At 37.6% G+C, this 16,120-nt stretch overlaps 1 protein-coding gene across 1 annotated transcript in view; it reads left to right on the plus strand.

The window, feature by feature from the left end:
• FERMT2 (FERM domain containing kindlin 2) overlaps nt 1-16,120 on the plus strand; it is a 71,445-nt gene that overhangs the window by 46,201 nt on the left and 9,124 nt on the right. The window contains exons 5-10 of the mRNA XM_082848976.1: nt 4,360-4,585; nt 5,116-5,218; nt 6,589-6,696; nt 10,288-10,422; nt 11,134-11,183; nt 12,357-12,481. Coding sequence (XP_082705102.1) covers nt 4,360-4,585; nt 5,116-5,218; nt 6,589-6,696; nt 10,288-10,422; nt 11,134-11,183; nt 12,357-12,481 — 747 coding nt within the window. The remainder of the gene's footprint in view (nt 1-4,359; nt 4,586-5,115; nt 5,219-6,588; nt 6,697-10,287; nt 10,423-11,133; nt 11,184-12,356; nt 12,482-16,120) is intronic.

Consider the following 16,120-nt stretch of genomic DNA (forward strand, 5'->3'; position numbering starts at 1 on the left):
TTTTTTTTTTTATTTTTCGGTACACGGGCCTCTCAGTGTTGTGGCCTCTCCCGGTGCGGAGCAGAGGCTCTGGACGCACAGGCTCAGCGGCCATGGCTCACGGGCCCAGCCGCTCCACGGCATGTGGGATCTTCCCGGACCGGGACACGAACCCGTGTCCCCTGCATCGGCAGGCGGACTCTCAACCACCGCGCCACCAGGGAAGCCCAAGAAGTAGCCATTTCTTAATCACTGTGTATAACTATATTGTAAACAGTTGGAGTACAAGTTGCCAGTACCTTTTCTATATGTTTTATATCTACTTGCATGTCTAGTTTTGTTTTTATAACATTAATGAGAGACATATATATTACATATTTGTTCTGCAGTATGAGTTTTTTCATTGACCAGTATGTTTTGGTGATCTTTTTGTGTGTCAGAGTAGAGGTCTCCCTACTTCTTTGTATATAGTGTCAAATTTTTCCATGTAGAAGAACTACATTTAACTGTTTCTCTAGCTAACTAGTATCTAATTTTTCTGTCAAATATACTCCAGAAAGTTTCTCCAAGATTCAGACATACAGTTGACCCTTGAACAATGTGGGGTTGGGAGGTCAACCTTCTTCGAAATCGAAAATATGTGTATAACCTGTAGTTACCCCTCCATACCCGAAGTTCCACATCCACAGACTCAACCAACCACAGATCGTGTAGTACTGTAGTATTTAGGATTGAAAAAAATCCACATGTAAGTGGACGCACACAGTTCACATGTGGTTGCACATTCTTCAAGGGTTGACTGTACTCCGAGAAAGAGTTATGAAGGCGACGGCTTTGCACTCCCATCAACAGTATATGAAAGTGCCCCTTTTCCGACATTCTGCCCAATACTGAATGTTGTAAATCTTTACAAAATGTTTGCCAGTGTGACAGGTATCTCAGAATTACTTTTTTATTTCCCTGGTAAACACTGAGTGTGAACAATAGTTGAATAATATTTCATATATTTATTAGCCATTCCTGTTTCTTCTCTTAATTTTCAGTTATGGACTTTGTCCATTTTCTTTTATGTGTATTTTTGTTTTAGTGATACTAATCTTTTGATGTGATAAGTATTTTCCCTATACTGGCATTCTGTATTTAAGTTTGTCTGTGCTCTTTTTTACTATACTAAAGTCTTACATTTTTATGTAGTCAAATCTGGCATTTATTTTGTAGTTCTCTGTTTTCACTGTTAATAAAATCTTCACAAATATTACAGAAAATTTTCTATATTTCCTTTTAATACCTTTATAATTATTTCATATTTATATATTTTATCTGTAATATCAATATTCATATTTTTAATTCACCTGTAATGTGTTTTCTAAGTATGGTATGAGCTAGATACCTTGATGGAAAAATTTCTTAAGTGTATTAAATACTTTAGTATTTTTTAGAAAAGGATATATGTGTATATAATCACTAAGTTATGAGGCAGATTCTACTGTATTAAAATATAGGGATACTCTCAGGAGCTATTAGGTTACATTGGGTTTTTAATATTTATAGTAGGTGTCCCAAGACTGTAGTGCTTATTGAAGTCTTTGTTTCTCATCCTTATAGTTTTTAAGTTATCATTGCATGTTGTTCAGCAAACTCATATTTTATTGCTACTTCATCCTACCCTGTATTAGTTTTCTGCTTCAAATACGGCTTAAATTGGGCAATCACGAATACAGGCTGGTTGGGATTATCACTGAACTGGGACTTAAACACACATACCCTCTGACCCAGCAATGCCGCTAGAATTGGGGAATAGGTACAGAACTGTTTATTGGAAGGCACTGTTTGCAATAGCAGTGGTGACATCAATAATAAAAGTCTAAAATGAATAAATGCACACCAACTGGGAATGGCTTAAATAAGTTACGGTACCTGGGAGGCAGTGTATTTAGCTGCAGTCAGACTGCTGATTTACAGTTTGGCTCTGCAACTTAATAGCTCTTGATATTGGACATGTATATTAACTTCTCCTTGCCTCAGTTTGCTCCTCTGAAATGACAATAATAGGTTTGTTGGGAACATTAAATGAGTTATTACTGTAGATTGCCTAACAAAAAAGAACAAATGGGAAAAATGAAGTGATCAGATACGACGTGTAGATTACACAAAGTATAGGTAAATAAGAGGGAAGGGAATTGATTGGGTGGCTGATTCTATTAAATGATGTGTAATGTAGGGGAATATATTTTCTGTTTTATAAACTTCATAAAGAAGTTTATAAATCAATTCTAACTTTACTCAGTTCTGAATAGTAATTATAGTTCATACCAGGAATGAATTTTCAGTCAGTATTCTGACATGTTTAGTAAAAGATTTGTTTGCTAGATCTTTGAAATAAACAATGAGAAGATTCTGCCTAGAAGGTAATGTTATTTTTCCACACCGTATTTACATGTATACTCCCTATAGCAGAATTATTCTTTGCCCAGATGAGCTGGAGTAATGTTTTCAGCCCTTTTAATAAGTAACTCTTTCAGAAAATGCCCTTGTAGTTTAAGGTTCTTGCTTTTAAAGGTACAACTAAATATCCCAGTGTTCTTCCTTGAAGGCTGAAAAGGAGCATTCACAGCTTTCTTTGTTGCTTATTTAACAATGTTCACATTCTACAAGTTGTTTTAAGCATCCATTGGGAGAATACATTTAGGGGTATCAAATCAGATACCCGGAGGCTAGTAAGAGATTTTTTTTTTTCCACTTTGTGTTCTCTTCCTAGACTCTATCTTGACAACTTCAAAAATCTCTAGCATTACCACCACTTTTTCATGGGTAATTGTTTCTATCATTGTGTGTTTGGGGGTGGTATGTCATTAGAGATGAAAGGAGAGAAATTCCTAAGCGTATTCCTAAATTAGTCAAGGAAAACAGCCATTCCATTAAATGATGTTACATCCATTAACAGTGTGACACCCATTTACACATTTTCTTTTTAAAAATTATGACTACAGGATAAAATATATTAACAGAGTTAGAACTTTGAAGGGGTGCTTTTACTTAATGTCGTTCTGAATTTTTTTAAAGTCTTAATTTAATCTTCTTAACTTTTGTAGTCTAAATGACAGAGGATAGATCATCAGTGGACTAATTCAACAGTTTTTTTTAATGTTGCCTCTACTACATACCTAGCCCTTTAACACTGAGAAAGCAGATTAAAAAGACAGTGTCTCTACAGCTTCAGGGGTTTAATTGTAAAATGCACCTTGTTAGCCTCTTTCTAGGGCAATATTTATATATCCCTTTGCTCGAATACTTTATTTGTAAATCTGTTGGAGCCAGTTTAGCTATTCACTGAGAAAATTATTCCCTTAATTTATGTGAATTTATTCAGTTACATTGAGCCATCTTAAAACAGGGTACAGTGATTTCAAAGGGAGTTAAATGTATACATGTTTGTCACTAACACATGACTAGAGCACAACCTTTTTTTTAAATGACTTTTTAAAAAAATTATTTATTTATTTATTGGGCTGCATTGCTGCAAGGGCTCTCTAGCTGCGGTGAGCGGGGGCCACTGCTCATTGTGGTGCACGGGCTTCTCATTGCGGTGGCCTCTTGTTGTGGAGCACAGGCTCCAGGTGCGTGGGCTTCAGTAGTTGCAGCATGCGGGCTCCAGAGCGCAGGCTCAGTAGCTGTGGCACACGAGCCCAGTTGTTCTGCGGCATGTGGGATCTTCCCAAACCAGGACTCAAACCCGTGTCCCCTGCATTGGCAGGCGGACTCTTAACCACTGTGCCACCAGGGAAGCCCAACCTCATTGTTCTGAATTGGACAAAACTTGTTTTACTTAGATTATAGCTTCTAAGGTTCTTTACTCTTAAATACACTTGGAATATTTACTTCAGTTTATGATTCACAATTAGGAAAAAATCTGTATTTTCTTCTTCCCATTTTCTTTTCATTTTCATTCTTTGTTTCTGTCTTCTATTATTGCCTTTCTTTACCTTCTGAATTCCTTTCTTTCCTTTTCTATAGGCACTGATGTTCTTTACATTGGCCCTCTGAAAGGTGAGCCTTGGCACAATTAAAAAACAAAAGTGTTGGTCTATCTGCTTCAGCAATATCCTTAACTTATATTCTAACTCTCTTGAACTGATTTTTTCCCTAGAGTTTCCAACTTAGTTATATTTTTTGACCTTATTGTTATACATGTTCTTAATGTTATACAAGTAAAGTTAATTTCACTTGTTTTTAAGAGAGGTAAAATAATGTACTAAAGCTTTTCCTTCCAGAATGAAGCTTGTGTTTCTCAGTATGCTTTCTATCATTATAGCATGTATTACTGAAAACTAAGATAACTATACTTCATAGTTACTACCTGTTTTTCATGTTATTTATTAGGAAGTATATATTCAAGCCCAGGACTTTATAGTAAAACAATGACCCCCACTTACGATGCTCATGATGGAAGCCCCTTGTCACCAACTTCTGCTTGGTTCGGTGACAGTGCTTTGTCAGAAGGCAACCCTGGTATACTTGCTGTCAGTCAGCCAATAACATCACCGGAAATCTTGGCCAAAATGTTCAAGCCTCAAGCCCTTCTTGACAAAGCAAAAATCAACCAAGGGTAAGTTTGTTTTGTTTTGTTTTGTTTGCTGTTTACCAATTACTTTACAAGTTTTTTTTGTTTTTGTTTTTGTTTTGTTTTACTGAAGTTATAGTTAATTTACACTATTGTGTTAGTTTCAATTGTACGGCACAGTGGTTCACTTATATATATGTGTGTGTGTATATATATATATACACACATATACAGTGGTTCAGCTATATATACATACAGCATATGTATGTGTATGTGTGTGTGTGTATAAATATGTGTGTGTGTGTGTATATATGTATATATAGTCTTCTTCAGTTTCTCTTCCCTTATAGGTTATTACAAAATATTGAATATAGTCCCCTGTGCTATATAGTAGGTCCTTGTTGGTTATCTATTTTATAAATAGTAGTGTGTATATGTTGATCCCAGCCTCCTAATTTATCCCGCCCAACCAAGAGTAAGTTTTAAAGTAGAGATACAATTTAAGAATTTCTTTATCCACATAGAGGTAGAATTAATTTTGTCTTGCTCTGTTCCACTATTGTTAATTTGTCCAGGTGGCTTGATTCCTCAAGATCTCTCATGGAACAGGATGTGAAGGAAAATGAGGCCTTGCTGCTCCGATTCAAGTATTACAGCTTTTTTGATTTGAATCCAAAGGTACCGAGGGTTTAGAGGGATCTCTTTTGTTCCTTTTTGTTTGCTTTTTGGAAGTTGGTGGGGTAAGGAATTGTTTGGATATATATAGCAAGTCCTGAATAATATTAAAAACTCAAAGCTTTGGACAAAGACACCTGTATTTTAAAGTAGTCTGTTGTTTTAGTAAGTTGGAAGCATAACTAAACCCTTTTCTTTTTGTTAAAGAATTGAATTTTTGGTTGATTTGTATTTTAAAGGAACTAGTTAGGTACTACGGAATTGGTAAAGTTAGTTTATGTGTTTTTTTTTAACATCTCTCTTCAACTGTACATAATTATATATCCCAGAAGATCTTGCTTCAAAAAAAAATTCTTTTTAAGTCTATATTTCTCTCAATTTAATAGCCAAACACTGTAATATGTTTTTACTATCAGATGGTTGGCATCATCTGTGCTACTGAAGTACTTTGCCTTTCTGATAAGATTTAAATTTGCTGTAGAGATCTGGAAAGTTTTCCCCCAGAAAACACATGGCACAGAGATTTGAGTCTTTTGCTTTCATGTCATCCTTGCGGGTGAGGGGACCTCTCTTGTCTGCTTCTCATCCTTTTCATGGCTAGATTATAGCCTAGATTTTAATGTATATATTTATCATTTTAAATTATGTGCTTAAATAATTCTTCATACAACAGTAAAATGTATATAGTAGAATTACAGAAAATCATTTTAATCCCTTTTTAGGCTATATCATACCTAATTGTGGTAAAGCCAAAGCTGTTCTGGGAACATAGTTATATTTGCATGGGGTGGGAGGGGGCTATGTATTTTGTTACCATTCTAAGATAGTATTGTTACAGTATTACTATTGATTTTTATTAACGTAACTAGATGGACAATTCAGTAACATTTAAGTAAATCTTTTCTACAAATGTGTGTGTGTGCTTATGTGTGTTTGTGTATGCCCTCTATTTTGGATTCTTAAAATAATTACTGTTTCCAAGGACCTGCCACTTTGTCTGGGTATGCTTTTCCACAGTGAGCAAGATGTTCCCCGAAATAATTAACTTACTGTCTGATTATGACATGTTAGTGTGGTAAATTGCAACAACAATACTGAAAAACAGTCAGTTCTACCTTACTTTAATGTCTTCAAGTTAAATTCCTTTTATTAAGGTCTGTAATACCTAATGTTTTTTTCCCTGGAAAATAACATACAGAATCTGCTTCTCATACTGAATATGTAAAAATCTTATGGCATATTTTAATGCCATTTTTAATGAAAAATTAGATGTGGATATATTTAGGGATACGTAACCCTATAGGTAGCTTTTTCCCTTATTGTTAATGTAAAAGCTAATATATTACAAAAGAATTGTATCTCTTTTGCTGCAGTATGATGCAATCAGAATTAATCAGCTTTATGAGCAGGCCAAATGGGCTATTCTCTTGGAAGAAATTGAATGCACCGAAGAAGAAATGATGATGTTTGCAGCCTTGCAGGTAGTGGCGAGTATTGGTAAATGGGACTTTTCAGGGGAAAGGGTAGGGGATTATTTAAATGGTAAAGAGGCATAGTAATTCCAGTAGCATTCTGATAGGTAGTGTTTTACTTTTTGCTATGTAGAAAGTGAACAGACACTTAGAAGGCAAAATATGTGTGAATTTAATTTAATTTTTGTCTTATGTAAGAGATTAGTGGTATACTTAATCGTTACTTTTCTGTATCCTGTAGGAGAAAAATATCCTTCCACCCCTAGATGTATATAAGCTTAAAACTGTCCAGTTTTCCCCTGGAAATAAAATCTATATTAAGAATCAGATTTCTGAAATGAAGCTTTGCATAACTTGATAAATAACTGGGGATGGTAATATTTGTAAAATGGGCTATGGCAGAAATTAATACCTTTTAAGATGATAAAATTTTAAGAGACTAGTGAAACTAAACATAGATAAGTTTTTAGAATGGTAATCCTTAAGAAGTAGGTAGCTAATGTTAAACTAGTATTTTTCCAAATGTGGTTCTTGCTTACCACTTGTTTCAGAATTACAGTAGGGCTTATTAAAAATTAATTGCCCACTTCATTACTGCTGTTCCCACTGGTAAAGTAATATTAAGGTGGCATCCACAAATCATTCTTGGAGACACTGAGGTCTGATTGACCACTAGATTAATTTTTCTAGATTAATAGTTTCAGATATCTGCGTGAGGCTTTGGCGAGTGTTCTCAGATTATGGTGGAATTCTATTTAAGTACTGGAAGCAAGGTTGACATTCAGTTATGAATATCTTTCACTATCACAATGATTTAATTTTTTCCTTAGAACACAAATAAAAATCCCCTCAATCTTCCAAATGTTTTTATGTACCCAGAAGAGTTTCTCAGTTAAGACTCAAAAAAGTTGTCCTTTAGAGAGGAAGAGCAGCTCATTTCTCCTTAGTTTTACACACTGAAAGAAGGGACTCAAAATGAAGCTCAGACAGGGAAAATTGGTAATGACAGATGAATTAGTTTAGTTATTTTCTAGAGACATGCTTAATCAGTTAAGACTCTCATATTGTGTTTGTGGGTGATTCAGACTACCTGAAGAATTTCTTTAATTAAATTCTGGAGCAATTTTGTTCAGAGTTATCTCACTTGGTTTTATATAGTGTTCTCTCTACATCTTTCTCACTTAGAGTATGGGCTCATAATTTTCTAGTGAAAGTTTTGCTAATGACAGAATAATAATACATGTAAAATGTATGTGGGGAAAACCACAGGTTTTCTTATATAGTATTTCTTATCTTTTTATTATAAAAATAATGCATTTTTTAAAAAAGCCAACAGATGTATCCCAGCACATAGGTGTTCAAAAAATATTTGTTGAATGAGTATACACACAGTCATACTATCACAGAAATGGGATTATTCTTCAGCTTTGCCCAACTCCCACCCCAACCCAATAAACATTAGATATTCCATTTCGATTCAGTGAAAAACACCTCAGAACCATGGATTTTAATTCATGGAGACTGAATGCCCCAAAGCATAGCTTTCCTGGACCATTTTAGAATATAGATTCATTGAGACAATTTTGGACTACAAATCCCCTGAGTTGTTGGAAGCCTTCCAAGAGACTGACCCAAAGCCTCTTGGAAACCATCCAGTACAAGAAGGGGGAAACTCTGAAAGTATGGCAAGGAGACGCCTAGGGTTTTTTATTTTAGACATAGGTTACAATCTGAACTATTCTCTCCTTAGAGCTTCTGGTTCCTTGTGTAAAATAAGTCTACAATAGTAAAAAGAAACAAAATAATTCAAAGTAAGAAGCTGTGGATAAAAAAAATTAAATTAGGTAAGTTAGTAACACTGTTTTTCAAGTATTTAGGTCCAATCATGTATTGTAACATTTAACAGATACTCCATGCCCCTTTGAAATCAAAACTGGATTTTATGACCAGTCCCATTCACAGCCAGGATTTCTCCAGTATAACTCAGAAGGACCTTTTGCATCAGAATCATCTAAGGTACTTAGTAAAAAATGCAGATTCCAGGCTGGACCCCATATTTGCTGAATCAGAATCTCTGGGGGTGAACAAACCTAAGCATCTGTATTTTTAACCAGCTCTCCATATGCTTCTTAATATGCTCTGATATTTGCGGCCACTGCCTGGGGGCCTCACCCTGCCTTTTTCTTCATGATTTGTGAATATGAAAATTTCTACCACTGTAAGGATCTCATTTCAGCACAACTGAAGATATAGCCAGAGAGTAGTCATTACTAATTCACTACATCTTAAAATACAGAGGAACGTTGATATCTGGCCTCAGGATTAGTTCACTAAATGTTCCCATGAATAGACTGTATTCAGTGAATGAATCCTTCAGAAATATGTATTGCTACTTAGTGCTTTGAAAGGTAACTGATTAAGTGATTTAAAAGTTCTGCTTAACTTTGTATAAAACCTCTCTAAAGTTTAGCATCAAAATCTAATCATTAATATTTGTTCTAAACCACTTACCTAAGTGTATTTAAAATCATGACTACTTCTATACCCAAAGATCTTTCTATCTACATATAGGAGGAGTTATCACTACTCATTATATATATACATATATATATATATGGGAGTATTCACGTGTGTCAGTGGTGGTATATGTATTCCCATATAAACATATTCTACCTTATTCTAATGTATGAATGAGAAGGTAAATGTCATCTCTCTCTGATCAGGTTTTCAGCATTGAATTGAGGATGGGGGAAAGTGGAACTTTAGTTTTCAACATAATAGTGATAACTAAATTTCCTCTGCTGGATAATAGTAGTAATATAAGGTAACCAATGTTAATCCATTTCTACAGAAGACTTTATGCATATTCTGTTCATTCATCCAATACTTGTTGGTTCTAGCCTGCGTTTTAGATGTGGAATACTGCAGTGGGGGAAAAAAGACACTTAAAAGTCTCTGCTCGTGGACTTCCCTGGTGGCGCAATGGTTATGAATCCACCTGCCAGTGCAGGGGACACAGGTTTGAGCCCTAGTCCGGGAAGATCCTACGTGCCACAGAGCAACTAAGCCTGTGCGCCACAACTACTGAGCCTGCGCTCTAGAGCCCACGAGCCACAACTACTGAAGCCCGCGTGCCTAGAGCCCGTGCTCTGCAACAAGAAAAGCCACTGCAATGAGCAGCCTGTGCACCACAACGAAGAGTAGCCCCCGCTTGCCACAACTAGAGAAAGCCCGTGCACAGCAACAAAGACCCAGTGCAGCCAAAAATAAATAAATAAATTTATTCTTTTTTTAAAAAAGTCTCTGCTCATGTAGAGTTCAGTGGGAGAGGTGTTAGCTCTCTAAATCCTAGGGACACCCAAACTGAATTCATTTGTATTTGTCCAGGGACCCTACTTTTTTGAGTAAACATTTATTAGCAGGTTTAGGACATTGATTTCAGGTGCCATGCCCATTATTTTCCTATCCTTCTAATCCTTAGAGACATTTAGCTTTTCAGATTAGGTGATGAAAGACATTCAGTATAGATACAGATAATATCTCATTTTAAAATTTATAGTTAGAACAATCATTTAAATAAAATATCACTTCTGGTTTCAGTATCATATCAATAAGCTGTCGATCATGACATCAGAGAATCATTTGAACAACAGTGACAAAGAAGTGGATGAAGTTGATGCTGCCCTTTCAGACCTGGAGATCACTTTGGAAGGGGGTAAAACATCAACAATTTTGGTAGGGTGAATCTTTTACCTACTGATTTAGTTTGAACTGATGTTTATACCTTTCTGTGGAATTAGGTTTTCATGCAGTGTTTGGGGGATACAGAGAAATACTTAGTGCTTTAGAAAATACAGACATCAATTTTCCAGAAACTTTCAGGGAAATTTTTAACATTAATATTGTTCTAGTGTCTAGTGCTTCCAACACAGTAAAGATAGATCTTGACAGTCTGCACATTCTCATACAAGTAGTGGGAGAATATTTCTTCAGAGGAAAAATTAATCTCAAGTCATGGTAGAATCCATTTAGTGATCTCCAAATTTGCAATATGACAAAAAGAAGAGAAAAATAGATCTCAGGAAAATTTTTAAATGCTTAGGTGTTAGTTATTACAGAAGAAACACTATTTTATGGACTGTTACAAGTTACAAAAGTTCCATATGCAGCTATAAGCAGTTTTAGCTATATTAAAATCAACAGTATATTCTTGTGGGTTGTATAAATTTCTATTTTGATCAAATTTTTAATAGCTTTTTATGCCATTTGAAAATACCATTGTACTATGTGACCATATAATATGATTGTACCTTTAAAATCTTTATAATCTGTATTTTATGTAATTTTCCTTGTTTACTGAATAAGCTGGTTCTTGATATCAGATACTAAACAGTAGAGTTTCAGATTTTTTTTCATGAGAAAAAAATGATTTAATTCTTTTCCTAGGGGGACATCACTTCCATTCCTGAACTTGCTGACTATATTAAAGTTTTCAAGTAAGTACAGAAGGGGAGGAATTCCAAATATTAATGAATAAATGTCAGTTTTATAGCCACGTTCACATTTTTGAAATTTACTCTGACTGGCAAATGAGGGAAAATAACCATCTTTACCAAATTAAAATTGCAGTACTTACTAAGTTGTTTTATCTGATAAACATTTTCCTTAAGGTGGGGGAGGAGATTGTGTAAACCTAGATGGATTGCATCATACAGATTCTGAAACATACAGTGGCGTATCAGTATAAAGCATCCCGTCTGGGTGAAAGCAGTGCATGATGAACTGCTGTTGGCAGTGGCTGTTTCTTTGTTTAGAGCCCCAGAATCTATTGAATTCTATTTATTTGGTGATGGGACATTTTATAACAAGGTTCCAGTGTATCTTATCTAGACTTTTGAACTGTCGATCTAGTCATACTCCACAGAATCGAGCGCTAGGCATTAAGGCAGAAAGAGGAAAGGAGGTGATGTGCAATATAAGATATAAAGCCATTTTGGAATAAACCATTTACTGTAGGTGAACATATAACAGCTCCACATATGTAACATTTCTGAGCTAATGGCACAGTTTCAAATGCTGCTCCCTACCCTACTTTGTTCTCCCTTCACACACCTTTTTTACCTACCTGCACTTTTCCTTATCCTCTCTTCCTCATGCTTCCTGTTTGACATTGGAGTGACAAGTTAAAGCCACCACTGAAATACATGCCTGAGAGATAAGCACTTCCCTCACTTTAGTCTTGCCAGGTAAACTTGCTTGTTTAGAGAGGCTCCAAAGGCAGCCCTATGGACATCATGAACTTGCAGGTAATTACAGGACCTAGGAGCCTTCCAATCATTGACATTTACTTCACCTTTATTTTCCTATGCTTCCCATGTGACCTGCTAGTGATAGGGACAGCTACAACTGACAGAAATACTGGAATGTTTGCCTTACTGTCTTCCTCTGCCCACTCACTGTAAGATCTCCCTGAGTAGATTGAGAAAGGAGGGGCAAATGCAGTAAGAGCAACATTGAATATAACACACTGGCCAAAAGGGAACTGAATTCAGCATATGTAAAACTTGGTCTCAGACTTTTAACATTGTGAAACTTTGCTGCTAAAACATAGCATTGATAAAGTTATTTCAAAAGTTTTTTTTTTCCTTCTAATTCTGTTTGACACATAGGCCAAAAAAGCTGACTCTAAAAGGTTACAAGCAGTACTGGTGCACCTTTAAAGACACATCTATTTCTTGCTATAAGAGCAAAGAAGAATCCAGTGGCACACCAGCTCATCAGATGAACCTAAGAGGTAAGGAAAGCCTTGGAATGACCAATATTGATGGTGGAATATCTGTTAGCTAATATTCAATAAACTTTGTTTTGCTGGGGGATAAAGTTGTTTAGTTTTTTAGTTTCTTAACTGCTTTAGGTACTTTTTTATGTTTAGTATTCAATTTCACATGAATGTTTTGTGGTAATCTCTGTGCAGTCCTCACTTGAAGTGTGTGATTCTACTTTTATCCCAAGTAAATGTATGATGTCTCTTTTCTGTTCTTCAGTATTAGGACATTTAGGTTTTCCTCATTCTGCAGGAGCTGCCCACTTAATTTTCAGGGTCTGCCTCATTCTCACCTGTGCTGTAGTCACACCTCCTCCCAGTTTTTGCTGGGGTCTCCCTTCCTCATCAGCATCCTCCTGACCTTCACTGCTCACAAGCTGGTCCAGCTCAGGCCCCCAGTCTCTTGGTTTTCTGGCTCACCAGTGGGTTAGCCACCTGCAGGGTTTAGCTGAGTTCTTTCCCTTTCCCAACACCTCTTCCCTGCACATTTTCGTCATCTTCAACACTGCTCTCGTCCTGGCCCCTGGGGCAGCCCCAGGACACCCCTCTGAGGCTCCTCCTAGCTGACAACCTGAATCTCATTGGTTTCCTCTTATTTCTTCAGATCCAAAGCTGTCTCAGAACAGGGGCTGGTACTTGAGGCACACATTGCTGGACCTGTTTCTGCGGTCCTGTGGCAGCTGTGGTGGGCTTGCTTCCTGTGGCCCAGACTGAGCCTGGCCAAGGGTCAGAGCTGCTGGTTTTGGTCTTTTTTTTTTTTCTGTTCAGGTCTGTGGAGTTACAGCTTCATTTGGTTTTAGTGAGTTCTGTTGGTCCTTCACACTGCTCCTTCACCACTCTCATCTGTTGGATGCAGTGGTTCAGGTGGTAGGAGAGTTCCCTCTCCAGGTTGGTCTCGTTCTTCTGTGGCTGGAGGACATCCTGCTGCCTCTTTCTGTGATTCTCTGCAGCCTTCATCTGGTCTTGCAGATTGTTCATGAGCCTCTCACTCGCGGTGACGTTACTTAAAACTGCCAGCTCACTTCCGGTGTAGATACCACTTCCTCCAGGAAGCCTGCTCCCCACAGGCTCCCCAGCACTCGCTGCCCCGGGCACCCAGCATGCTTGGTGGGGGACGCAGCAGGTTGGCTTCTCGCTGCTCCACACTCCTTCTACTGTGCCTTCCCTTACAGCAAAGCTGCAAGACTGAAATACATCTTCCAGACTCATTTCCAGTGGGATTTAGATTCCAGCCAGATGCATTCTTGTGAGAATTGAATTCCTGAGTTAAGGGGTTGGAGAGGCAGTTAAGAAAGGAGTTAGGTGCTTCCGGGCTCTGGAGTTACATCTGTAGATCTGTATTCTTAATTTTTCTTAGTAAATTGTGCATTAGTATATTTTTAGTATATTTCAACACGATGTCCAAATCTCTCCCCTATCTCTATTCTGCCCAGTAGTCATCCGAACTATTGCTGTGTAGTTACACACATTTTAATAAATAGAAGGACCTCTGCCCTGGGTAGATGATTGCTGTGCCCATGTGTTGAAATTCTGTAATTTTCCTAAAACTTTTAGTTGGACTCACTGTCTTTTTCTCTAAGTCACGAGTTTAACTTTTGAGTCTTTACCATTATTTTTTACTCTCAAAATCTATTGCAGCTGTCCTCTTGCTTTCCTTTGTAGCTGCTCAGGACCAGCTGCAATTGTCCACTCTTGATTTAGAGACTTAATCTGTTTTCTGGGCCCTGTCTTCTCTGTCCCTATTACATCCTTAGTCTTCTCCTTCTATAACTGAGAAGTTAAGTCCCGGTATGGAGAACAGCCTACAGGGTGTCCTAATCGCACTTCTCCCAAGTCCTCCCAAGGAGCACTTTTCTAGCACATCACACTGGTGAAGGTAACACTAGACTAAGAATCAAACGGCCTAGATTCTGCTCTGCCAGTAAACTAAATCAAATGGCCTAGATTCTGTTCTGCTCTGTGATTTTGGAAAAGTAGCCTATCTGGACCTTAGTGTCTTCCTCTGAGTAATAAGAGTGTTGAACTGGATGCTCTCTAAGGCCCCTAAGATATCTAAAATGCACAGTTCTAAAAAGTGCAGTTCAGCAGATGCTGATTGATCTCCTGCCATGAACTGTGCCAGGTAGAGACAGGAGCAAGAACAGATTACAGTCGCATCCTTCAAGATGTTTTAGAGCATGTCAGGAGATAAACAGCTACAATTCGGGCAGTAAATAGTACTTTAAAAAGTAAGCAATAGATTAGAGGAGCAAAGAGGAAAGGGTGCTGTACCAGTTAGTCTTCAGTGACATTGGAGACAATTAGGAGAGACTTCATGGGGGAAATAATGTCACAGTTACGATCCAAAGGAGAAAATTGTGATCTGTGGAAGGAAGGAGGAGAGCTGGTAAAAGAGACTGGTGTGCAGATGCGGGGAGAGAAGCCTCCGCAGCCACAGGGCGGTTGTGCTTCCGGAATATGGAGTTCAAGCGGGGAGGATGAACCCTTCCTTATTAGCTGTCGAGTCCATTCCTGCTAGCTATGAGAGGTAATAGCAGAAGAAATTGGCAGGAATTGGAGGATAAAATGGTTACGTTTTTTAAACTGGCAGCAATGAAGTGACACTGAAAGATTATTATGAAAATGATGGGATCTATCATACTTATATTGGCTACAGTGTAGAGGAGTAATTTTAGAGCAGTGATAGTGATCCAAATCACGTTTATCAACATGGGTGGAGAAAAGGGCGCAACTTCATCAGATTCTGAGGAAGTTCGATCAACAGACTGGGTGATTGACCTGGGAGAGGCTCGGGGAGGGACTTGATTCTGGCTTGTATAGCTGGGTGGATAGGGTGGTATTGAGATTGAGACTATAGAAGAGATGAGTTTGGGGAGGAAGATGAGCTTAATTTAACTGGGTTATTTTAAATTTGAGGTGCCGGTGGGATATCTGTTTGGAGCATGGGCGAGATCCATGCTGCAGATAGCAATGTGGTAGCAGTTAGTATTAATGGTAGATGTAGCCATTGGAATAGTTGTCTACAATATGAAAAGGCTAAGAGCAGAACCTTGCAGGACACCCATGTTTAAGGGACAGGGCAGATTAGAGGAGGAGGAACTTGCAAGGGAAATAAACCACAAAAAAATAATATATAGGAAGACCATGGAAATGAGGCATGATGCAAGTTAAGGTAAAAGGTGTTTCGAAAAGGACAGTGTAGTCAATAGTGTCAGATGCTACAGAAAAGTAAGATTAAGCTTCCATAGGATTTAGCTACATGGAGGTGGTTAGTAACCGTGATTAAGAACAGATTCAGCAGATTTCAATGGGCGCCAAAGTACAGTCATTGAGAGGTAAATAGGAAACAAAGATAGCTTTTTGATGAACCTTATCTGTGACAGAGAAGGAGGAAAGAGGGCAGTAATAGAAGAGAGAGGTATAAGGTAGAGGAGAGAGGCGTTTTATGGTTTAAGATGAGAGACTCAAGGAAGTTAAATGCTGATGGAAACGTCACAGTAGAAGGAAAGGAAGGGAGGTGGGAGGAGAAGATCTCTGTGATGGAGCAAGGCTCCTGACGGGTGGTAGAAAATTCAGCCCACTCGGACGTAAGAGCCTTGGGAGGAGAGA

This window comes from Leucopleurus acutus, assembly GCF_964270905.1.
Source record: "Leucopleurus acutus genome assembly, chromosome: 1".
Classification (NCBI taxonomy): domain Eukaryota; kingdom Metazoa; phylum Chordata; class Mammalia; order Artiodactyla; family Delphinidae; genus Leucopleurus; species Leucopleurus acutus.